Raw genomic sequence first — 26,100 nt, 5'->3', positions numbered from 1 at the left:
TTATGTAATTAGTTACTAATCATTGATACTTAATACTTAGTTCATTAGTGCCTAGTTCGTTATACAGTTTGCTAGTAAAAAGTTGGCTATTCTTATAGCAGCAAGTAATTTTTTGTTTTATTAGCACAATTAACAATTAATAAAACTTAAATATCGTGGTAAGGAGCAGCAAAAAAAAGCAGCTCTATTGTGTTGACCCAATTACTTTTAAAAGCTTACGTATCGATTAATCCAATATCAAATTCTCAACCTCTTTCTTCCCATTTACTTGTATAATCAAGGAAATCACACCTATTCCATAAACCATTAGGGCGCTTACACATCAGCGTCGATAAAAACCGTAAAACCGTAGGTGCCAACTAAGCGTTTCGGTTTTACGACGATCACCGGTAGCCCCGTGAGACAACTTTATCGACACCTGAGTAAGGCCATTGCAAAATTGGAACTTTTTACGATTTTTTTAAAGCTTCCCATCTTTTGTTACGGTTGGGTTTCGGGATGTACGGTTTTTTGGAAGACTCTAGACTCTACTTTGTTTGATCAGGGAAAAGTAAATTACTGAGTATGTTGAGAAAAGTATCTAAGTAAATTCTAAAATTGATAAAGTGTTTGTTAGTTTTTCAAACTATTTATCGACTTTTGCAATAATATAAAATTCTTGATAAATCTACTTTAACTACAATTACGATGGTACAAATTATTTCCAAATAAATACCGTTCGGAATCAATTCAATTTTTTTGTTACCATGTAGTAAATTTTCTAATCTTCAAAAAGTCTTCAAGGCACTCAAACGCCAATTTCCACAATCAAAACATTCCTTTTCCTCCTATTCTTCAAAAGTATTTTAAAAAGAAAATCGTTTGAAATCAAACAACGGTTTAAAACGGCAACGTTATCTTGAAGTAACTACGCCTTAGGGACTAATAACGTTTAAAATATATAAAGAATCGTAACCCTTCTAAATCAGATTTACCGATAAACGATAGTAAACAGTTAGAATAAGAGACGGTTTATATGGGACAAGTCAGTTTTATAGACATTTTGTTCGGGGTTTCATTCCTTAAAATGGAATATTTTATAGATGTTTTTGTTAAAAACTTATTTTCATAAAAAGAAAATTTTAAAATTTTCTCGTATATCATTAAAAAGTATCCATCATTCAAATAAATCTCTGAAAATTATAAAAAAATTGAATCGAGTTTTTCCAAGTCTAAAATTGTGGTCAAAACATGCAATTTTTAATAATTAAGGAAGGAATTCAATTTAAGCTTTAAAGAATTTGAAAAAGCTTTTATTAAATTGAGGAACTGCACATATTATAGTTCTTAATTAGTCCTCGAGAGTGCGCAGTTACCAAAATTCTTTGACGAATCAAAAGCTTCAAAACCACACATTTTAAATGAAAAATCAATACAGCCTGTTATTTTTTTGTTTGTCTAGACCGTCCATTGTTTAAAAACAATACTGTTAATCATCATACAATCGTATTGACAAATGATTAGTGTTCGGATTACAAGTATTTATTAGTAAAACTACTAGTGTTTGACCGCTGCTTTACTCATATGAGACTGACAAAAATCCTTCAGTGGTAAGTCTACCAAAACAGTGCTTTTAACACAAATATTTGTGAAGAAAATGTATGTATGTTTGTTACTCTTTATGAAGCTGATTTTGATAAAATTTGTCACACAGATAGTTTAAAACCTGGATTAACACATAATATTATTATAAGTGGAAAATCTTTGCTTGTGGACTATGCCAAAAAAGCTAATTGATATTAAAATTCGGTTCAGCGGTTTCCTCATTAAAGAGATGAACTGAAACTCATGAACGGACAAACGGACAGACATACTTGCGTTTTGTATGTAAGTGTATGAGTCAGATAATGAGGTCAGTTGTAAAACCATACGAAGTAGTACTATAGTGAATAATTGTATAATTTATTAACAAGTAATTTTATATGTATGGATTGTTTTGCGCAGTTACTTTGTTTATTTTAGAAGATTAGTAAACATGGTACATACTGTGGTGGAATTTAAAAGTACCTAACGTATAAATATTAACTTATGTAACATGTACCTTAGGGTGCCTATAATTTTTGCTAGTCAAATAATAGAATTAAAGATAGGAACTACTTATATAATATATGTGTATTTTTATTTGACCGTATGCTTATTAATGGGGCTGTTTTTACGTTTATATTTTAACCTCAAAAACATCCTCATGTTTGACACCAGAAACTATCTGACCAGTGGGACTACATATTATGCGTATCAACTTTCATCCCTTTCTTGCATGAAAGCTATTTATTTTTAAAGAATACCTATACCTATATAATAATGCCCACTATAAATGTTATAAGCAGGAATTTTTAAAAAGTACAATAAACTCATGAAAAAAATTAGGATGTTTCCGTCAATGTTAAAAGTGCCATGTAAACCATCTCTGTTAGAGATTTTAACCAAGGGTTAGCGCTGGTCAGTTTGTGAGGGAACATTGTTTAAAATAAATCTACGGCACGCAGGGGCGGCACACCCCTCGTCTTGACCGCTTCAAGATTACACTGAATTATGGAATTTTAAAGATTTCCTTTCGTGATTATTATTGATTGGTATAAGGTTAAATTTTGGTACTCCAAAAACAGTTTTTTGTTTTACATAGAACGTTTTAAGACCTTGATGATATTTGAAAAATATTAATTTAGTTCAAGAGTACTATAAATCATTCATTCAAATTTTTTTTTTATTGTAAGCTACTCCGGTAAGTCTTCTCAATTATCATTTTTGGACCTCAATAATAATTGTTAAGAGGTAGTATTATGTAAATTTCAGTCGTAATAATAATTCACTTCTTAAATATTATGACATTATCACACTTGCAACAATCCTATATCATGTCATTGTAAGAATATATATATAAACTTGAAAATAACATTCTTAAACTTTCAGCCACAACATTTTCAACGCTCAAAGTATTATTCAAAGGGGACTACTTATCCATTTAGCTGTAAAAGTCTTGAAGGTGACATAAAAACCATTACGTTTGGTCCGCCACTGGAAACAGAGAATTCCAGATGCATTCTGAGAATGGAATTTTATATATTTTCTATTCTTGAAGTTTTATTTTAAAGTGGTATAGTGTGTTTATTAGATTTGCTATTATAATAAACTTAATCTAGTAATTTTTGTATTGAAAAATGTCTTCTTTTATATTATTTTATTTTATTCACTACTATTTTGTGCCCACTGTTAAACTCGCTATTTTTTTATTCAATTAGCTCCCTATTATAATTTCCATCTCCAAATTAAAATTATATTATTTAATTTTTTCCCCGACATATTTTTAAAGGTTCAGCTGTTACACATGATAAAACGAAAAATCTATTAAGTACATAATTTATGATATTATAATGAATTGTATTACTTTAGAAATTATTCTTTTTTATTCTAGAGCTCATTGACCAAGCGAAATGACAACAAATGACGTCATAATTTTCTAATCGATCATAACCAATCACAGAGCAGATATTCAACAAAGAACAATTATCCGTTTACCAAGAAAACGAAAGTTTCTAACCATAAATGCTTGGCTGTTTAATATGTAACTTTCACCATTAGATAGCTTATACTCTATCTGAGTAAACGCTCATTAGAATTTTAAAGGACTAATTGTGAATACAATGTTTGTTTGCTGTTGTTTGTATGAAAATGTGTATGAATTTGGATGGAAGGAAAGTGGGCAATATCCTTTTGTATAGAAAAGAGAAAAATATGTAGATATTTAGATTTTATTTGAAGTTTCTTAACTGATGCTGTTTATTTGAATGTTTTTGTGAATGATTTGAATTAATTACTAATGGTAAATCTGCCTGAGTTGTAATTTTTAGGTACCGAATGTATTTCTATGAATAAGTTAGAGTACCAATAGTAACAATTTCGTGTGATAAAGTCGGATCAAAGTATGTTTTATTTTACTTGTATGCTTTCTTTCCTATTTAAAGTAAATTATTAAAAAAAGATGAACAAAAATAAAATCTCATCAAAACTAGATATTTTAGTAAAATTAGGTACTTTTGTTCTCATTCACTTATAATCTTTTATTACTAATCTTTTCAAAAACATTTTATACTAAACCAAAGAAAAAATAAACACAAATCCACTCCAATGCTTTTTGTTCTGTCCAATTTTTATGACGAAACTCCCTTCATCTTAGAAGTGGCCGTCTTTAAGTGTCCGCGTACGTGTCCCGACACCCTGCACACCTGGGAATCGAACCCACAATACGCCACTAACGCATTGACCCTCTATAAATACAGACAAAAACAATACATTCGATTTTCAACCTTAGGTAGAAGAGGCAAAGTTCAAAATCGCAAGCTTTGAGTTACCGTTCGATTGGTCAGTGATGATTAGTGGGCATATTCTAAAAGGACATAAGTCACTGTGCGTTCAAGCAAAAGTAGATCTTGTTGAGTTCAAGATAAAGTATGAATTTCATTGATTTATATCGATACAAAAAGAATTCTCTTGCAAATTGAAATGGAAGAAACTGTAAGGCAAAAAGTCCAGGATTCGATGCCGGTATCGTAAAAAGTAGTACGCAACCGTGTCGCAGTAGTTTCGGTTAATGTGTCCGGGACAAATTGAGTTGGCCGGGTAGGAAAATTAGCTGTCCCCCGGGATGTCCCGTATTTCCACGGACTCCGGTATTAGTGCTGGGATATGACATGACTATTTATGATGCAACATGCTAGGGTATCATTTTACTTGAATAGAGAATGTTCAGGCAGAGATGTTAGTTGTTTACTATTTCATTTATATTAAGTTCAGTAGATTTCAGAGTAAGTAAGGTTAACTTAAGTAGTTTAGTAGTTAGCATTAGTTAATAATAATTATTGAAGTAAATATTGGCATGTTTTACTCCCATTGATTTGCGTTTTCAGCCCTGAAAAGTCATAATGACAGAAAAAAAGTCATTTCGAAAATAATTCAGTAAATAAAGGTATTTCTTTAGTTTCCTACAAAGTTTTCTACAAATTAGCAAGATTTAAAGCGGTATCTTTCTTCTCCCTCATCAAGGATTCAAACCCGGGACCACAGAGTCGTTAGCATTTAGAAGCACCATTACCATTTGTTTTAAAGAGGCAATTAGAACAATGGACAGAGTTAAATGGGTCTAGATTAAATTCTAGGACTTTGTAATAAGTAGGGCATCTACATAAAAGTTTTATATCTTCTTTAAAAGAAAAATAAAGCTTTTGTCCGCGACTTCATATTTTCACGAGTCAAAAATAACTTATGTGTTGATCCTGATTATAAAGATAGATAAAGTAGTTTTGGTATGATTGAGTAACAAACATCAATCCTAACATGAAAACATCTCAACTTTAGTATTTATAATATCAGTAAGATGTACTTATGTATATGCATTCAGTATTTTGTATCGTCCATACATAAATATATCTATGAAGGTCCGGTTTCACTACTTCGGGATATCTATTACTCTATTTAACAATTAAAATTCTGTCAGTTGATTTCATACATTTTGCTCTCACTTTAACTAGCAAATAGGTAGAGACAAATAGGTTTAGAAATGAGTCTATCATTTCTAAACTGTGATGGCTCCAAATCTTTTGCTGCGAATAACGGTACACAAGTTGCCGATGATAATAATAATTATAATACCATCACAAAAGCTATTCCCAATCAATACAACCACAATAATTGGGACATTATCATCAATAACCCTCTAACTGCTACTGTGGACAGATTATCCACAAAACACAATAAAAGCCGCTCGTTAAATTGTCACCCGTCACCTTTGAGGGTTAACACCTTCACGATTAACCCTATAAACGACACTGGGGGTATTAAATACCCCGGTCTGTGAGACCATGGGAATTTTTAAGCATTTTCCCCTCGAATGGTCACAAGTCTAAACATGGGTTCTTTGTTGTGGTTAAAACGTCTTTATTGAAGATGAAGGTAACGGTTCATAAACAGATAATGGTCGGATAAAAAATTGATGCGAAAGTTTTATTATTTTGTTGGCTGGCATTGATTTGGGAAGGAAAATGCCGATTAACTTTATAGTAATTTTGGTCTTGTAACTTTAAGGATATCAAAAAGTAAGTTACGTAATAAAGAATCTTTATAGACTAGTACATTAACTTTTTACCAGCTTGGCAAATATCCTTGTTACCATTTCAATAAATGATTAGTTGCAGTAGTATAACAATCCCTAAAAATACACAAATAGGGAAAACGAATCCAGTATTAATCCTGGTATCGAAGTAAGACATTTTAATTCATAATGTAAGTATAGAAATCCTGTCGTATTATGTACTATACTTAAAGTAAGTAATATAAAAGAAACGGTACTTTTCATCGTATTTTATTCAAACAAGAATATTACAAGTAGCAGTAGTTTAAAAACGACAAAACACTGCATTATTCCCATACAAAAAAATCTTAAAGAAATGACATTTTCAAGTGTTAAGACGTTCATAATAACCCATAACCCGCCTTATAATAAATATGACACATTTTATTGTTAACCCTCAAGTACTCATGTCACCATTACTTACCACTTCATATTTCTATAGTGAAGGTTTATAATATTACATTGTGCTGTTTAGGGTTATAAGTACTTTTGTGGCTTGGGAAGATGGGTTGGTCTCTTTGGATTGAAGAAGTGTAAAAGATAAGAACATGGCTATGTTAAAATGATTAGTAGGTACTATTACAAGTAATAAAATACTACCAGAATTTACAGTAAGAATACTTTTTCTAAATAGCGAATTAATAAACTATTCTAAATAAAATAAAGTACGTAGACTTCTTAAAAAATATAATAAAAACACTATTCATTATGAAAAGGGAGACAAAATTATCTTAACGCTGATTAAAAAACTGTTCTCATAATTACCAATTTAACAGAAAAGACACAGTCAAATATTCAACACTATGCCACATTAGGTCTCATTCACAACAGTCAATTTATTCGAATTCTCTGACCGTAGGGGTCTCCCAGACCCCAGGGACAAACGCTTGACTAAATTCCAAGGGTCTCGAATGTCCATGCTTTTAAAGAAAACTAGCCGACCCTTAGCAAAGGGTGTGAAGAAGCCCTTTTGAAAAAGTTTTTCCAAAGGAAAGGTATTTGATAGACGATTTTCGCTAGATTAGAGGCTTATAGGTTGTATGACTTTGACTATTTGAATTGACTTTTTATCCGTTGTTGAGTCGAATTTAAGATGTTAGATTGTATTAGTACTGATCAATTACGTTGTATGACTATGCATTAGGTAAGAACTCGTATAATCATAGGAGTAAATTGACAAAGAATTTGACCTACTTATGTAAAAAATTGGGAGATATGGCTCCCAATTTTAAGTATGTCTGTTATTTTTATTCATATAGTAAATACATTTTTTTTCTTTTAAAGAGACGACACCTAACACTGATTTATTTTTAGTAAAAGCCAACTGTGAAGTACACGAAGAGAGTAAAGTTAACAGAAGGAATGTGAATACGTTTCATAGCAATTATACAAGCAACGGTTACGAAAATATCACAAGTAAGTCGAAGACTTAACTTTTAAAGCCATCAACTACCTCCCTTTATTCCCGGTTAAGACCTCCGGGATGGACAGGAAAGTAAATAATGTATGTACATATGTAAAACATCCACCGGCTATCTTTTGTAAGCCGATCTGTGAGTCAAAGTGATTGCCGCAAGACATTTAACAGACGCTACTGATTCACTCTAAGATATTCCAAGCATTTAGGTTGCTAATCAATATTTAAATTACACTGTAGTAATAGTAATTCAAATTGTTCTTGCCTTCATACACTTTCTTGGAGAAAGACTGCGGTGCGAAGATTGCTGGGTATGTTTAAGAGATGGTATGATAGAAATCTGTTTGTCTCTTTTACTCTTAGTCCGTTAGACGGAGGGATTATTTTAGCTTAATTAGTTTGGGTTATTAGTCAAACTATGTAGTGTTCAGTTATCGGAATATTATAAACTTAACTTTAAGTTTTTAATATCAATAGAAGTTTCCAATGTTCAGTATGATATCGGGTCTGACATTGCATACTATACAGTAACGACTTTGGGCGTACCTACTGCTACGTCATAAAAAGCACCGTATATATTATCCAGAACTTCTTAAAATTCAACGATAATTATGAAGCATAAATTCATATAAACTACGTATCTAATACATAGGTAAAAAGGATTCGACACAAAAGAGATTTTTAAATGTCTTTCACAGGGTCAACGACTTCAAGTCCTGTTTTCTCAATGAAAGCCAAGAGAGAAGAGGCTGCAGGTGCCAAGATGAGCGTAACTAATCATCATATTCACCAGTTTCGTAAACAATGCTGCAATTGGCTTTAGATGCAAACAATCCTTTGATTGAGGTTAATAACATTCAGTTGCGTAGTCTCAGCTCAAGTAAATGAATGAAGGGTATACTGTTAGACGGAGAGAATAGAGTAGGAAATAAGATACTTTGGCTGTATTTTACAGTCTTGAATGATATATCCTCCATCCAGAAATAGATGTTTTGACAAATCTTCCTACAGGTTGAAAGTGCTTTCAACGTTTTAACCGGTCAAAAATTTTAGTAGAATACCCGCCACTTAAATTGAAATTTTTCGGATGCAGTGTGCAAAACTTTAGTGATGACTTTATTACACTGTTGTTGGTGTAATTTATTAGCTTTTAAGTAACATGGATATTCGAAAAAACGTTAAAAACATATTCACACAGATGCGACCACCAACAATATTTCAAGGCGGACAGAGCAGTGCTGTCAGTTTCAAATTCTTTTCAAGCTGTTGCCATTGTGCTTCAAAGTTAAACTTAGTCGTACAACAAACATTAAACCTTTCTATTAATTGCTATTTAAATATGAATGAACTTCCACATAATCTAGTCTAGTCTTTGGCTTAGCAGAATCGGGTCTAATTAGTCAGTAAAGTCATCAGTCGTGCTGAATTATACCGGAAACTGATTAAGGCTGTAGTCAAATTAATGTAGTCTGGTAGACTTCATAGAAGGGTATAAATAAGTCTCGCAGACTGATTCACCTATTTGGTAGACAGCGTTATAAATGCCTTCACTGTTAGCAGTTGGATTTTTAAAAAGACGTATTTGTTATACTGTTTTATCTGGTGTAGAAGTTAGCCGTTAACAAATCTGGAATGACATGGGCATTCCAGATTTTAAGGGAAGATTTTGTACTTTGGAAATGTATCTCATTCTTCATAGTGATCTTATTAAAAAAATAGTGTAACCGTTTTTTTAAAGCACGAAAATGCATCTGTAACGTATTGGCTTATTACATTACTGATTCAATGATGAAAATCGAAAATAAAATTAGAGCCAGCAAATTCGTAACACTGACATATGGATATTAACTTATTAGGTTTGATGCTTAATTAGCAGTCACATTTCATAACAAAAGAGCAACAATAAAACTAAATTAATAAACATATATCTCACACCTTAGGGTAACAATACTGACAATACGACATAAACGTGAGTCGTAATGATACAAGATAATATATTAATACACGAACTAATACTGGAGGGTGGTGTATTTGACGTCGGAAATGAAAACGTCACGGGATTACGTAGGATTATTGATATTGCCATGATATTACTTGATTATGAGATATGATAATATTGTTTGATATAGAGAAATGAAATGGTACGACTGTGAGTGGAAATGAGAATATTTTTCAGTTGAATGAAGGAATTGTACAATGTATTTCTTATTTATTTTTGTTTGTTTGTATAGGTATGTGTTAGGTGCGACAGTTTGCTTGTTGAAGTAAATTTTCAAGTAGTAAATAAGACATCAAACCCAATTTAACCTTTAATATGAAATAAAATCTTTTTTCTACTTACTAAATCACTCCAACTTTCCACGGGAGTAAGAAGGGCACGAAAACGCCACTGCGATTCATACAAATTAACGTCCTTTTGCTTCTAATACTATTAAATAAATTTACTTATATTTTAAAAAGAACATCAGGCCAGCTGATCTTTTTTAACTACTTTCACAATACTAACAAGAAACTATTCACTTTTACAAGATATAACGAAAAAAATACAATTTACATCAACCTTTTTTCCATTTTCATCACATAACTATGACGTATTTTTAACGGATCAAGAACTTCTCGCAATACAAAATAGTTGTTTGTCAAAGTCAATTGTCAATCTCAAACTACAGCTACTATTTCCATATCACATGTTTTTTGCTCGCGTTTTTCTAATCGCAAAAACTTAATGTCAAGTCGTGACCCACGACTGTTGGGTCCAGCGTGACATTTGAGGTCACGATGGTCATCACTGACTTGCGTTTTAGTACTGGGAGTTTGTTGAAGAATGTTTTAACTTTTACGTAGAGTTACAGTTTATTTGGGAGTGTTATGTGAATTACCCCCTGTTTCTGGGGTACATTTAGAGGTAGTTTATCTATTCAATAGCGTTTTGTTTATATGAGTTTAAACGCTATTGGATAGATAAACTACCGCTAAATGTACCTCAGAAACTGGGGATTATCTACTAGTTTTATCAATGCTTTTGTTGTTTGATGATTAATTCCGATTAAAAGTGACCAAGTGTTCCTTGTCAGCGTTATAAATGTCTATACTTGCCCTAAATGAATTAATTATTTGATTTTGATGAATTTATTGAGTAACTAAGTATACTTCTCATTGCGAGAAAAAGTTACTAGATAACCTAAAACCTTTAAAAAAAAGTAGAAGGCAGGAGTTTGTAAGTTACTTTGCATAAAAACGTGACAATCGACAACCTGTTTTTGTTAAAGCAACAGTAATTCTTTCCATATCTACATCTTTCTATCTTTTCATAAAGTATCGCTTAAGCAAGACGATTACCAAGCAATCTTAGAAGTTTAACTCAAGCATCAAAATCACACCTACCCTTCCGCTATTAAACCTTAATCCGCCGTCAAATAATACAAAAGTATCAAGAGCGTTCCATCTGCGCATCTGTTCGGAAATAATGACGAGAGCCCGTCCCGGGAACGTTTACATCGCACCCCCGGTGATGAGGTTAATATGACTCGGCGAATTTCCGAACGGTGTCCGATCGGCCGGCAACACGACAACACAACACACGGGAGCTTTTACCAATTTAGAATAGTTTTAGATGTAGAATATTGTTTTGAATATATAGATTTTATGTTCGAAATACTATTGAAACTGGATATTATTTTTCGAACTTGGTACTTGAAATTAGATCTATCGAATATTTTTCAAAAAGTGGTTTTAGATGTCGAATAGCACATGCTATTAAGTTATTTCGCCGTGCTCTAGTATCGAAAAACAGTATAATTTTAGTGAGTAAGCAAATAAGTGCAATTGAATCCGAAAAGGTTAAAAAAATATGTTTATATCATACAAAGTAAATTATATGAAATTAGAATATTATTATTTAAAGTTAGTAATAAATAGGTAGGTATTGGTACTTCATAAATCAGGTCTTACGTTTTAAATTGAATTGTCTTTTCAATACGCTATGAAGACTGAAGTGTAACTAAGTAATGTCTAGATAATTATCGTCTATTGATTTATCTCGCACGTTCTGTAGATAATATCGTAATAATTAATTGACCGAGGTTATTGCAAGACTACAAGTACTGAAATAATTATTCACGACAGAAGCAGCTGGTTTTAGAAAACACTAATTAAATTATATTGCGTTCAGATTTAGATGCCAACAAAGTTTAACTTTGTATTGTTGGCTTTCGTTTCAGACCTTTTCTACTATAAAACGATATTATTATTTTTTAATTTTATATTTGTTAAATTTTAATTTGTAACGATAAAGGTGTTTTATATTTTTTTTTGTAAGAAGGATTAGGATGAAACAAAAACGGTTTTTATCATTGACTCTAGATTTGTGTCTTCAAATAATATTGCCATCAAAAACCCCGTTTTACTAAACAAATTTACACCTGTATTCAACCAAACCAATAAAAAAACTTCTAGTCAAAAAAAATATTTCCAAAACTACTGCACAGTGTTGCAACGTACAAAAATTTTCGGACAAAAATAAAAGGCGATCCGTCCCTAGCCCAGTGGGACGGGCGATTTGTACGCCGGCCAAATTGCCGCTCTTTAGGCAGACTTTAATAATCACGTCATATCCAATTTTCGTTTGCAACGCAACACGAATACAAATGGGAGCTGTTGATTGAATATTTCACTTGTTTATTAGTGAATTGACACTTGTAATTAATGATTGGCTGTTTACTTTGTTATGTAAGGTTTTGATTGAGTTGTATGGGTTTTATAGAAGATTTTTGTGAGAGTGTTTGGTAAGCTAGAACAATGAAAGGTTATTTAAATTTGTATTTTAGAGAACGAGAAAGACATAAAAATGTCGTTGGCTCCAAGCCACAGACTTAGCATGAATTATGGGATACATTCTAAAATATAAAATGCAAACGCAAGATCAAAGTGAATTATCACAATGACAAATCTCAAAAAATCTCTTACTTACATAAAAATGTAGATAAATTGCATCCCATTTTGACAACGGACGTCGGCGCAATGACAATATGTATACAATAGATGATATCGCATGCCCACACACCCCTGTGGGCGATATCCCGCGTTTTACGGACAAAAAATGACCAATCTGTTAGACGCGTCGATACGGGAATGACTAATGGTAGTAGGCCGCTTAGCAAATTGCCTGCCAAAATGGTAACGAAACTGGAAAATTGTTTCATTCATAAATGCAATAGTTGGGATTTGCGTGGATCGCTTTTATATGAATAAAGTAGCGGATTACGCGGCCCCATGTGATAGCAGTTTCATTTGATACGTCAGATAGACAAATGTTCCCGATAATCGTGTTTTTGATTGGTTTTGACCTTTTTCTACGAGAATTTTCCGTAATATCGAACTCTTTCTAAGTAAATAGAACTAGCAGGGAGAATTAGCAATACAAAGAGAGGTCGGGGCCGCATTCGCAGCCAATTGAAAGGAGAAGGAAATAATAGTTATTTGCAATAATCGACTGAAGGGACGGCTGATTGCGCCCGGGGCGCGAGCGAACAAATTTTTCCCGTATTTTTATCTGCCAACTTGCCGAGTATTCGTTAGTGCTTACTATAAATTTTCCAGTTTATTCGCTTTTACTGCTCTTTGTAATAAACTTTTTCATATCTAATACATTTAGATTATCTAGAACAGTATAATAATATGTCTCTTTCTTGTCTTTACATAAAATAAATTTATGTTTGCATCTTTACACTTAGTTTATTTTTAACTTACGTTTAATCTTTATACTAGTTATTTTTTAATAATAATATAGCATTGCGAATCGATCAGACACATGTGATTACAATCAAATATTCAACAGTCAATAGAAGCCAACCCTTCATAACTAGTGCCAATTCAACCCTAAAAGAAGGAATTAAAACAACAGGGGTCAGCACAAAAGTCCATTGATGAGGTAAAGGGGACATAATAGATCATTTTCGGGACACTTGTCTTTAATCCGGACTGGTCTGGCCAGTGATCGATTACAGTCACCCTACCACACACTGGAATGTCCATTAAACTTGCCATTTTATGTGGTTAGTTTCTAAATTATTCGCAATCTACAGAAATATTGTGTGGTTAATGTTTTCTGTAAGTACCACTTCAATGTAAGTGGGTGACTAAGTTTTTTTGATGGCGTAACAACATGCAGCGTAACGGTCTCAAAATATTGTGACTCAAAAAATTTAATTCAGTTGAAGTTTGTAAGAAAAATGTTTTTATATAAAACAATTATAACACTTTTTAATGTTTGCACTGCAATTTTCAAAATTGATTTTGAATACCGTTTCGTATTTGCAGTCTCATTCTCCGAGTAAATTATTAAAATAATGTCAATATTCCATTCGATACGTATTAAGGCATCGCAATTTTGTTGTACTGCATCGGATATTTTTATTTTTTCTTTGGTAACATCACAAAATTACAAAAACACCTGCAACAAAAAGATCCGACTTAAAACCGCAGACATAAATCGATCGTTGTTTTTGAAAAATCGATTTTTTAACTTTTATTCGATTCTCTAATGACAGATAATAGTTCGGTTGTTATAAATCGATACTGAACGTTTTTGGGGACGACCTTATTGTCATTATTCTCGAGTTTAATAGGCACAAAATATAATGTCCTTGCCCGATGTCCTTTTTTATTCCTGTGTTAATACCAGGTGACTTGATTGAAATTATAATGATTTTTAGATTGATTTTCTGTGATCTGGAAGTAGGATGGCGCTATATTACTTTTTAGATGGTCAAAACAGTGATTTTTTGAGATTTATTTTGTCTAAAATGTTAGAGATTGTAGCAGTGGGTGTTTTGACACAGTTATAGGTGTGTAGGTAGATATTTTACAATGTTATATTGAAGTTGGTCTGGTAGTAAAAAGTGGAATGGATAGAGGGCGCGACGAATTGCGATGAGTCAGCAGTAGCTCGATTGCCGATTGAGGCTGGCTACTGTACTGTACAGGGTGAGGTCAAACAGAGCTTTTGATACAAGTATTCTTGTTTTTATTATTCAAACCGTTAACCAATATTTATTAGAAAAGTTATTTTATAAAATCTAATTTAATTTAGTACCATAGAATTATAATAAACCTGTATTTTCTTAACCTAAAATGCTATATTTTCATCATCCTTGCAGCAAGGTTTCTGTACATGATTCATTCATTCTGTATGTGATAATTTTTCTTAAGGGTTTTTTTTAAAATACATAACTAAACACTATAAAAAAACAACAACCTATATAACCTAAAAAACGAGACAAACTGTAATAGATCCATACGTTCAAAAGGGCCGCAGAAACAACATTTATTTGCCATCTACCAGCAAAACAAAGGTCCTTATTTGTATCAACAATAGGGAGTAAATTCGTTTGTCAAAAATAAAACAGGTTGAAAAAGTAAGGAAGATTCGAAATAAGGCAAGGAGTAGATAATACTTGATAATATTAACCCGGATATTTGATATCGAGTTTTTTTAAACGCCATCTTGTTTTTTGTTTATGAGACAATGTTTTGTGTTGATATGTAGAGCCTACATGTTGAAAACGTATGCTTAAGTGTGTGTAGGATAAACAAAGGCAAACGAGATGGTTTTTTAAAAAATACTCATGAGGTTCCAATACTGGACTTAGGTCCCCTTTTGGATGAGACAGGTCTTGATTAATCCACTCCGACCAAGTGAAAATTGAGAAGTTTTTTTTATTAATGGCAAAATTGATTATTTTTCTCGAAATCGAAAAATTGTTTTCTAGCAACAAAAATGTTTTGAAAATGTGTTTTTCAATATTTTTTTACCGTACAGAAACAACATGTAGTACATAATTACGATTCGTAATACAAAAGTATCATATTTTTTACATCGATCTCAATTGGGCTGCGGTCGCGCAATTGCACCACTGGGCTTCGAATACTGACCGATGCTCAGGCGCATTCAAATCAAATTTTACCATAAATACGATCGGTAGCTATATCTATTTCAATATAAATTATCATTTTGTTTTTACTGGTAATATTGATACGTTTATAAGTATTTTTATTATAATATTAGCTTAACTCTGTAAAGCGCCATCTAAGTAAATCAATTCGAAAGAAAAGAAGAATCACTTTATGTACCTATGTATTTGGGTAAGTATAAAAGAAACGTCAGTAATAAAGGGATTGAAAAGAAATTGAGCAGTTAGCTTATTCTATGAATTTTGATAATATAGTGTAACTCTCATTTAACAAAGGGAGACTTGACTTCCACTACTAGGACAGTCGTAATATTATTTATACTTTACTACACAAGTGCATGCCGTGGTATATCACCAATATATTCAGCCCGAAAAATCTTGATCCTTTTTTATACCCATCACGTTAAAAACATTCACCAGAGTGTTACATTTAACAAAAACGCGTGTTACATTATTTAGTCACGCTCTTTATTTTTCAATCAAAATATTTTTGTCTACGGATGTGATTTTTTTTATTTATTTTATGTTTTGTACAAGCTTTTTTGAGTATTCTTTAGAAATTTTGATGAGGTGTAAAAGGGTTCCTGTCTTGTGATTGAGTCAAAGAAGGTTTTTTTCGACGCTTTGGGGAGTAAAAAATAGTGAAATTCTTAAGATAAAAGGCTTTTATTGCAGTACATCAACGGTTTCACAGTTGTTATTATTGGGTCAACAGATGGTTGAAATTAAAAAAGGACCTTTGCTAGCAAGAAAATTCATTTGAAACTTTAACATGACTCTCACCGCATTCACTAGGTCTTTTCGATTTTTTAGTTTTATTATGAATGTTTTTTACTTAAAAATAAAAGAGTATTTTAGCGGAATTAGATTTACAATTGTTCACAGATCCTAATAAGTTTGCGATGAGAGAGTTTGGGAAATTAATTAGCGTGTTACGTAAAGAAATAATCGTTATTGCTCAACTAGTTCAGTAACTGTCTACCCATCTTTATAAACATTTTAATTATGAGAAACCCAAGTGAATTTTTCTAATGAACGTTGCACCCGGAACTATCCAGACTTTGAATAAATTAAAACAAATAGCCATATCATCTAGGATGAAATAGAAACTAATCAGAATCAAATATATAGTGTGTAATGTTTCTTTATTTCAATTTCACAGTAGTTAGCGCACTCAATCTAGGTAATAATATGTTTTATTTATTTCGACACCTACTTAATTGTACAGGTTGTAATTATTAGAACATTGCAACTGATATTAACTAGTTGATTTTAACTGTATTTCAGAGGCACTAGAGATAATTGTTTTTGTTATTTCTCAATGCGTCAAAGCTATTAAAAATTACAAAACGAGGCTTATTTTTTAAACAAATATCTGTTACCAGTCTACTTTTTCTCTTTTCTTTCTTTTCTCTACTGCCCATCTTCTATCGGTCTAAGCATTAAATGAGTAAAGTAAAGATTTCTACGAAATTGCTCTTTACATGTAGAGACTTTTAATACTAACGTCGAGGTGAGTTACAATATAATGACATTTTACTCGACCGAGTTACTTCTAATTATTTTTTTTTTCTAGCCGTTTAACCAAAGTGCCCTTTACTCATACACAAATAAATACAAAAATTATTATTTTGCTATTTTTTTCGGAATATCAATCTAGCAACGAGCATCTGTTTTTTTAGCCTTTGGTAATAATACAGTTTTCTTTGAAGTGGTTTTTTGCAATTACATCAACGAAAGTGTATTACGGCGTCAAGGTTCATACCGGTTGTTGCGCATTCAAGTTTATGGTTAGTCGGTTAATGTGGAGCAACCGCAGGTTAGTTGACTGTAGTGAGACTCAATGAATTACTTGCATGTTTAGTGAGAGTTGTGTGCTTTGATACTTGTTTTATAGATGTATCTTTTGCGCTAGAAATGATGTTGGCACATTTATTTAGAATTTTTTAATGAAGAAAAATTAAGTCAACGCATAACTTCTGCACTTTTTTCAATTTACTGATTTCATTTTAACAATTGTTGTTTAAGTTTCTCTACTCCTTTTCTAATAAGAAATATAGTATTATGAAAACATAACATCAATTTTAACTCACTTACTAAGCATTTAAATCTGTTACAGAAAGTCGAAAATTTCAAGCACTTATATGCAAAGACGTTTATAATAAAAGCCTTACTCAAGACAAGCTTTACCGTGAGAATCCTTCAAATTACATAAAACAAAACCAATTAACTTTTGACTCAGTACATTTTATTTGTATTATTGTTTGGTCACAGTGCCTCATTATGACAATACCTGTTTCTCAGAAAAGGACGGATTACGAAGGTGATCTTGATTATACAGATATGAACTGTATTGTAGACTTGAGACTGATTTTAGATCTGTTAGTAAGAAAATTAAATACCAATATTTCACTTAGATACGTCATTTTGAAAATAGATTTTGGATTACGTTTTTATTAAGATTTCTTAAGTGAACATTAGTTTCCTTTCTAATGTGTGTAATTTGGAAAATTGATTCCGTGTTTTTTCTTCAGCTTTTGGTATGTTAAAACATCTCTCTTGTACCGTATTTAGTTCTGATTTTGATAATTGATTCTTGCTATAACTTAAGTCTTCGGTGCAAACAATATTTATGCTTTGAAACAGATATTATAATAAACGAGCTTCTTTGGAACTCACTTAAACATGAATATCATTAACGTCCTATTTGAATCCGTACATTTTTTTTTACTAGTAGAATAAGCAGAATAAGTAAAATTTCTTAAGCAAACCAGTAACTTGCTTTTGGTCTTAAACTAGCAAAATTTTTACCACACTAAACGACGACAATAAATAAATTACCTAATTCTTTATGTTGTTAGGCACAAGCAAGTAATGTACCTACGTCACGGAGAGATACAATCTTAATTTGCGTTGCTGGCCTGTCCGCGGCCGTTAAACCGTTGTTTCACTTGGCAAAACATTTTAGAGGCTGCACACGATTTGATAAAACATTGAACTGGAGTCAAAATGCTGGTTGTAATCAGATGTTAGATATTTTTTTATAATTTGATGATTTGTTTTGTCGTAATTGTAATGTATATCTGTTCAAAAAGGTAGCTTGATCGGATGAGTTAAGCAGTTTTAAAGACGGGTAAGGTAGTGTTCGATGAGTTACAGGTATTTAAAGAAATTAAATACTAAGGGTATTGTAAAGTATCTAACTATGTAAGTACCAAGAGAACAATAAAAATAATGATGTAGGTAATTTCATCTAAAGCTCGATGTCGAATATAAAAGATTAAGTACCTATTTACGGAGAATAGCTCGGTCATAAGCTTGTTTTATGTGTAGCATGATGTATTCAAATAATTATGTTTTCAAGTTGAAGATAGAGCAATCAAAAATGAAAGCTACTTAACAATAAGTATTTCAAACTTTCACGCCAAAGTAACACCGTGAAATTGCCAGCAATTAATAGTTTTCCATAATTTCATAGTTTCTTAATTTAATTTCGTCTTGGATCATTAATTTGGAGACTGTTTGGTAATATCTTAATTAATTGTCTAGTTTTATGAGCAATGGGTGGCTCAACTGACCTCTTTAAGAATGTTAATGATGCGAAAACTCTTTACTTCTAATTAGTAATTTAATTTCCTTATTGGAAATGCATTTCATAATTATTAAAAAAAATAGAATTTTTTGGAAAATGAGGCACCTCAATATATGTTCTGTAAAGAAAAATAGTGACTAAGAAAAGGTACAAGTTGTTCGTCCAAAACTGTTAATGATTTAGTCTTTGGAGAAAATCAAATTTTCAACAAAAATTTGTTCTATAACTCATTACCCTGCTGTGAATTGTTTTTCTATTCATTTCATCTTTACTTACAATTTTTGGTTTCCTACGTAAATTCCTACGACCATAAGTACTTCCTGAGTGACGCAAGCAATTCGTGCTAGAGAACCAGTACAACAATGCCGTGTAGATGTAATCATAATATCCAGACGTTTGGCTCGCACATGGACATTTTAACGTTTTATTATCTCGTTTTATTTCATTACAGGCCATTCCTCGCTATAAACACGAAAGATTATAATAAATATCACGCTAAATATATAAAAGGTGGTATTTTTCTGAGTTTTGTTTAAATGTCTGCCTTTTAAATGGCAGTTTTTGATGCTGTAGGAGTCTTAGTAAAATCATCATCAGCTTAACCTTTCTTCCAACTATGTTGGAGTCGGCTTCAGTCTCACCGGATGCAGTTGAGTACCAGTATTTTATAGGAATTATGTATGATTGATAGAAAGTCTTCCAAAAATTGAATGATATTGTGACGAATTGATTTCTTATAAGACGTTTTGTTGGTATGCCACAGGGATCTAACCTGGGACCTTTTCAACATCGGTAGCCATAATTATAAACCATATAAATTTCGGCTATAAAAACATCAGTAGTATTTAATAAAGTACACAATTAGTCTATAAAATAACACATTCAATTATTATATCTATGAAGCACCATTTAAAGAAGCACATAAATAAAGCAAATGCCAAATAAATTAAGGCAATAAAACAGTAATATTGGTAAATGGCTTGTTGACATTTCAATATTTAGAAATAATAGTATTAATGGTTTTTTTTGTGATTAATTAATAATGGATTCAGTGATGATTAAATTAATGTCTTTTTAGAAAATTAAAATTTTTAGAAAATATGAAATTCAATAAATTTTTCTTATTAGTCAACAAACCATTTAAAAAGTACAAAACACTAACTAAAAAATAAAAAATATAAAGAAAAATGAAACGTGCCCAGGTTCGAGATGCGATTGGTTGGAGGCTTGTTGCTGCCGACAGATATCCGGGCTTGACTGTACGAACCAGGAATGAGTAAACGCCGGGTTTAGGCCGGGGTTCAGGCCTGGCCCGGGTCCCGGCAGGCCCATCACGCCTGGCAAACCGCCCGGCCTCTGGTGGTGGAAACCCGAAGCCACCGCGTAGTCCATAGCCACCGCTTGATAAGGCAACATCGTCACTTCACTTAGTACTCAATAGTCCAAACTTACACACAGTTCCCGCGCTTTCCCACAAAACATTCTCATTTTAATTAACGATCAAAATGTTCCGTCCAACTATAACCAACATTTCAACACTCGCACGTCAACTTGTTTTTCAAAAATGTTTTTGTAAAGTCAAAACATTGTTTACGGAGCTGAAATATTCACAAGGCTTCTTTAGAGCGTTTCAGTTATCAAACAAACGCTCTATTTTGGGGCGATCATTTACGGGGCGAGCTATACACGGGGGAAAAGTCACGCACCACCACCCACTTAATAAATATTCTGGGCATATATCCGTTTTTACGTGGACGTGACTGACGGTGTACTGTCCGATTTTCACGTACCGAACGCGCGGCCGATTATCGAAAACAGTTGCACGCGACCCCCTCCTACGACCTCGAACGTGCAACTGAGACGAGACACGCGCGCCAAACGCGACTCTATCGCGTTCACCACACCGTCAACCCCGGCACGCGTCGGCTTTTAGAGCGAGACGGCGCTATCCCGGAGAGAAGTGCGGCGATCGATCGGATGTCATCGCCAAGTTAAAAGCCTGCGTCGTTACACGGCTCGTAATAGGCGGTTACGTGATTGGGCGTGGCCTAAGCTATTAAGTTGAATTGTCGCGCGCTGATTGGTTGGAATGGCTAGTAGTAGTGTACGTGATATGTTCAGAAATACGTTTATAGCTGGCGTTCATAGAATATAATAAGTGAGTTGTAGGTTGGAAGGCAGCCAGTCGGCGGTGTTGCGGTTTAGTTCCCGATTCGCATGAGGGTTTTAATTACAAGGTATGCTCGATTTAATACGTGTTTTAGAACATGTGTAGGTGAGTATATGGGCGGGGTCGGCTCGTGGCTCATTAATGACACATAAATTAATGTTGAACATAGGTTAGTTCGGTATTGGCTTGTTATTAACGATGATACGGGTGATAGTTTACTTGTGAATTTTAGATCATGTGTGGAATTATTTAGTAGGTTCATAAACTTAGAAACATGTTTAAAATTATAAGCCTTTAGAATGAGAATTAAAAACGGATCTAATATTGAAGGTAGGTAATATAGAAAGAGCTAATACTTAACTAACTTGGAATATCAGCTCTGCTTGGTCTCAATAACTTAATTGTTAAATATCGTATCGTATCGTATCGCCGTAATTAAACTATTTGTACCTAGTGTGTCAGCTGGGTGGTACAAACTAAGAATACCGTGCCCAGTAGAGAGTAATAGAGTATAAATAATTACTATAACGAATAAGTATAAATCTTTTACCACGTCCATTAACTATTAAAAGGCAAATATCGTACGTAATAGAAATTGCAGGTGCCTATTTTCATCCTAATGTGTGATCAACCAAATAGTTATATAATATAACTAGCCTAAATATAATTGTCTATCTCTACTACAAAATAATCGATAGTATCAAAGTTCAAGTTCGTTCGTTCACCGTTCATTTACCATGACGATAAACCACAATTTAATCTATTATACAGATTACGGCTAGGTTTGGTTTGTTTATCTAAATCAGTGGTTCCCAACCAGTGGACAAGTCAAAATATGGTCCGCGAATGATTTTAAAATGTTAAATCTTCAGGACGACGACATAATGGTCCCTGCTAACGAAAATAATATAAAAGTGGTCCCTGACTAAGAAAAGGTTGAGAACCCCTGATCTTAATAATGCTGTCTAGCTGACAAAAAGCTAAAAAGGACTTTCATACCTTACGGTCAAACTACTTAGTAGTAAGACTTGCCCGAATTATCTGGATTCTAATTGATAAAATTGTGTATTTCAAATATAAAATAGCTGAATAAACAGATCAGCTGTATAAGTCTGCGAGTCACTGATGTTCTAAAATATGGATTTCCTTTACCTACGCCAGCCACGACACGACTAAGTTGTTAGACCATTAAAATGTTTTAAAACATCTTACATGCCAGAAGGTTCCATAAACGGTTTATATGAGAAAGTAAAGTCCGCAAACCACGCCGTAGAAAAAGACCAATTGTACTGATCGATCTTCGAATCGAACCCCAAGACCTTATGATCAGCGGGCTTATCACGTATCTAAGTTGACAGCTAGTATACGTCAAATCTATGGTCACTATTCAGTACATTGCTGCTTTGAAGTAACGTACTAATCACTATAATCTAAGGAAGAAAACAATGGACAGCATAGTGGCTTTCAAATGGCTGTCAACTGAGATACGTGATGGGCTATCAGTAGTCAGATACTCTACCGACCACATCACAGTGACAATCAATTTGTGTAAATACTATCTAAACAGTTCAAACACCAGTTATTGTATCCTAAATCTAAACAGGCTCCAGTTAGCCGAGGCGGAAGTGATTGTGCGGTGTCCGGCGTCCGCCCGCCCATTTATGTGCTAATATCTATGGTGTGACGTCACATCCGGTGAGTGTACGGTCATTTTGATGGTGTATTTAGGTTTTAGGTGTTGTTGGGTGTGATTTCACTGGGAGAGTATTTGGTTGTCTTTTTCTAATTATGGAGTAAAGAGAGGGATAGAGTGATGAAAACGCTTTGAATATTTTTATATATTTCTGTAGTATTTAGCCTAATACCAGCTGTATGTAATAAGTACATACTAAGTAAGTACTAATGCTCTCAAATACAGGAGCTTCATATTTCGATTTTATTTTTAATGAAGAAAATGAAAAACTCGTACCTTAAAATCAAATAAAGACATTCTTTGCGCTTTGACTAAGAAACGAGACGAGAAGAAACGCAAGAAACCATTCACAGACTCCGGCAGTAAAATTACTAGGTAAAGTTTTGAAATTCAAGATAATGGGTTAATTAATTAAAATAATTCTAATAGAAGAAACGATTAAACATTAAGGGATTTTAAAAGTTGCTAAAAACTCAATCTAGTGTCCTAACATAGGTACTTAATTAAACGGCCACCTATCCATTATCAGATCGCGCCACACACAGCCTAACCTCGCAACAATACTTTACGACCGTATTCACTCATCCCGGAACAAGTCAGCCATTGATCGCAGTTTCTACAAATAACACATATTTGAATATATTTGTTATGCTTCACACGTTTTGTAATGAAATCTAGACTGACTATCGAAATGTAGGTAGTATTTATAGATATATTGAGACCTCCAATAAAGGATTTCCTTTATTTTTAAAGTAGAATTTTTGAGTGAGAGACAGACTTAAATTGATAGATTCTAGTCACTGGTTAATTTTATTACGTCTATGCAATGACAAATCTGTTTGGGTTGATTTTGAATTAGAATATGTAGATACCTACTCAGATTTTTAACTTGTATCTACTTAATTAAATTGATACTTTGATACAATTAAAGTTTCGTTTAATTTGAAATTCTTTTAGAATTCTATAACTAACAATTTGCCTTAGAAGAAGAAGCTTATAGCATTTTAACAAAAAAGAAAGAATATGTTTTTTTATAAAAGTTTAATTATATTCAATACTTAAATTGGGATTATCAAACTACTGATCAAGCAGAGATATCATAGAAGTTCTAAAATACAATCGATTGATGGATCTCAAACAGTCCGTTTAAAAAAATATTCGTCGTTGTCCTTTCACTCTTAATTCAATCCATAACAAAACTGAAAACACTGAAACGCTATTCTCAAAGCGTTCACCAATTTCTTGGAAACAAGGTCTAACATAGTCACGACTTAAACTAGGTTTAAAAATACATTGTCTAGTACCCTCCCATTGATAAAACGTTAAAACTATGTTATAAAATAAGGCTGTGTTTTTATTGTTACTTTAAGCGTATTACGGTAAAGTGCGGGACGTAATCAATAAGCGAGAGACTGACACGGTCACGGAGAAGCGCGGACGCGGAGTTACGCAGGGTGAGAGTATGGTGATAGGCGGTAGCGGGAGCAGGTTTATGAGCGGAGCGGGAACTGCTATCAAGTTCCGTTGAAAAATGACTTGAGTATTTTTTTAATTTTTGCAGTTTGTTTTGATGTACCTAATTGTGACAAATAACTTAATAAACATAATTTGAAGAGAAAATAAACGAAAAATGTATTTTCAAAATAAAAGTATCATGTCCATATTTTGAGTTTTGGAAGAAACAGTAGCAAAAAGATGTTATGGAGATGCTGGGATTTGAACCCAGGACTTTCAGCATGCGAAGCAGACACTCTACCACTGAGTTACATCCCCGATATGTAAGGTGTCAAAATTAGTGTTCTGTGTCTGTTTTCGATAAAAGGCTCCTATCATTAGAATAATATTTGCTGTTGTTGAATGTTGATTTCGCACACATTAACGTTCTCTAATTTTCATGTCTAGCTATATTTGTCTTTTTAGGATAATATATTTCTTTTCTAAAACAAAGTAGGTACCTATCTACCTACTTAATTTTTTACTTGATATTATGCAGCATTGTAATTCATAATTTTGATTGTTTTATTAAAGAAAGTCTCTACCACGATTCCACTGCGACTGCAATCATTTTAGAGTACCTATTATAATGATACATACAATTTATAGGTACAAACCATTGACACCAAAAAATATTTTATAAAGTTGCTCACACTATCCAGAACATAATTGTCATTCAGTTAAACTCCGCTATCGCTCCCCACTACACACAAAGCCTCACTACGCACAATGGCATCAGAAAACTCCAAGTACTCAAACACTTCTTATTGGATAATTCGTGATTTTCATTTTTTTACCCAAACAGGTGTTTGAACCTGTTCTCTTGACATTGGGAGACCAATCACCAATAGCGTGACGGTTCAACGAACTCGATTATTCACTCGATAGTACAGTTAGATTGGTAATCGATTAGCTCTTCGAACACCGAATAATCGACGGTTGTATCTCTATCTCGAGAATTCGCCAGAAAACTCGATAAAATTGATTTGTTCTCGAATTTTGTTTTTCAATTTTACTTCTTGAGTGTTTGTGGACAGGTTTTTTCTATTGTTTATTAAAGTGTGGTTCAGTGAAGGAAAACTAAGTGAAGAAATACTCTTGGTACTCTTGAAGTAATACAAAGTCCTTGCTTTCGGTTAGAGTGCTAGAAGACTAAAAAAACTGTACGAAATTATCCCAGTACGAAATCGATGAAGCGCGATAAGTTAAATAAAGTCAATTTGGTATCTATAATAGTTTGCTTAATAACTTCTTATCTAACTTTATCCGGAAAATGCGATTATGCATTTAAAACGACACTGGCCGTGGTTGCAAGCAGACTACCTACGGCAAGTTTATCCTATGCCAAAACGTCAAAATAAAATGCAGTATCGTGTTATTTCCTATACAGTATTAGATACCTATGTACCTGTTACCTAATGTTATAAAAGTTATGAGTTTCTATCCTCATAAAAATACGTTTTTGTACATAATAGCTTCACACGGATAAAATGTTTTTAATAATATTTATACATTTCTTCCGGGAAAAACACAACCAACCTATTGTCACAACTTATTTTTTGCCAACTACCAAAGGGAAAATACACTTTACCATGCTTTTT

General features: G+C 32.9%; 1 protein-coding gene and 1 non-coding gene across 9 annotated transcripts in view; both read right to left on the bottom strand.

Annotated features, from left to right (window-relative positions):
- The window catches only part of trh (PAS domain-containing protein trachealess), a 187,385-nt gene that overhangs the window by 36,352 nt on the left and 124,933 nt on the right, over positions 1-26,100 (bottom strand). Inside the window, exon 1 of one of the 8 annotated variants that reach the window (XM_076128324.1) lies at positions 20,341-21,013. The exons of 6 other annotated variants lie outside the window; for them this stretch is intronic. In XM_076128324.1, the coding sequence (XP_075984439.1) occupies positions 20,341-20,558 (218 nt within the window). In that variant the 5' untranslated portion in view covers positions 20,559-21,013. Of the gene's footprint in view, positions 1-20,340; positions 21,014-26,100 lie in introns of those variants that run through there. One more of the 8 variants, XM_076128329.1, reaches the window with a different exon arrangement.
- On the bottom strand, positions 24,707-24,778 carry TRNAA-CGC (transfer RNA alanine (anticodon CGC)). The gene has a single exon. It is a non-coding gene; the product is annotated as a tRNA-Ala (tRNA).

This window comes from Anticarsia gemmatalis, chromosome 21 (assembly GCF_050436995.1).
Source record: "Anticarsia gemmatalis isolate Benzon Research Colony breed Stoneville strain chromosome 21, ilAntGemm2 primary, whole genome shotgun sequence".
NCBI lineage: Eukaryota > Metazoa > Arthropoda > Insecta > Lepidoptera > Erebidae > Anticarsia > Anticarsia gemmatalis.
The sequence above is the reverse complement of the archived record's forward strand: the minus strand, read 5'-3'. Positions and strand labels throughout refer to the sequence as shown.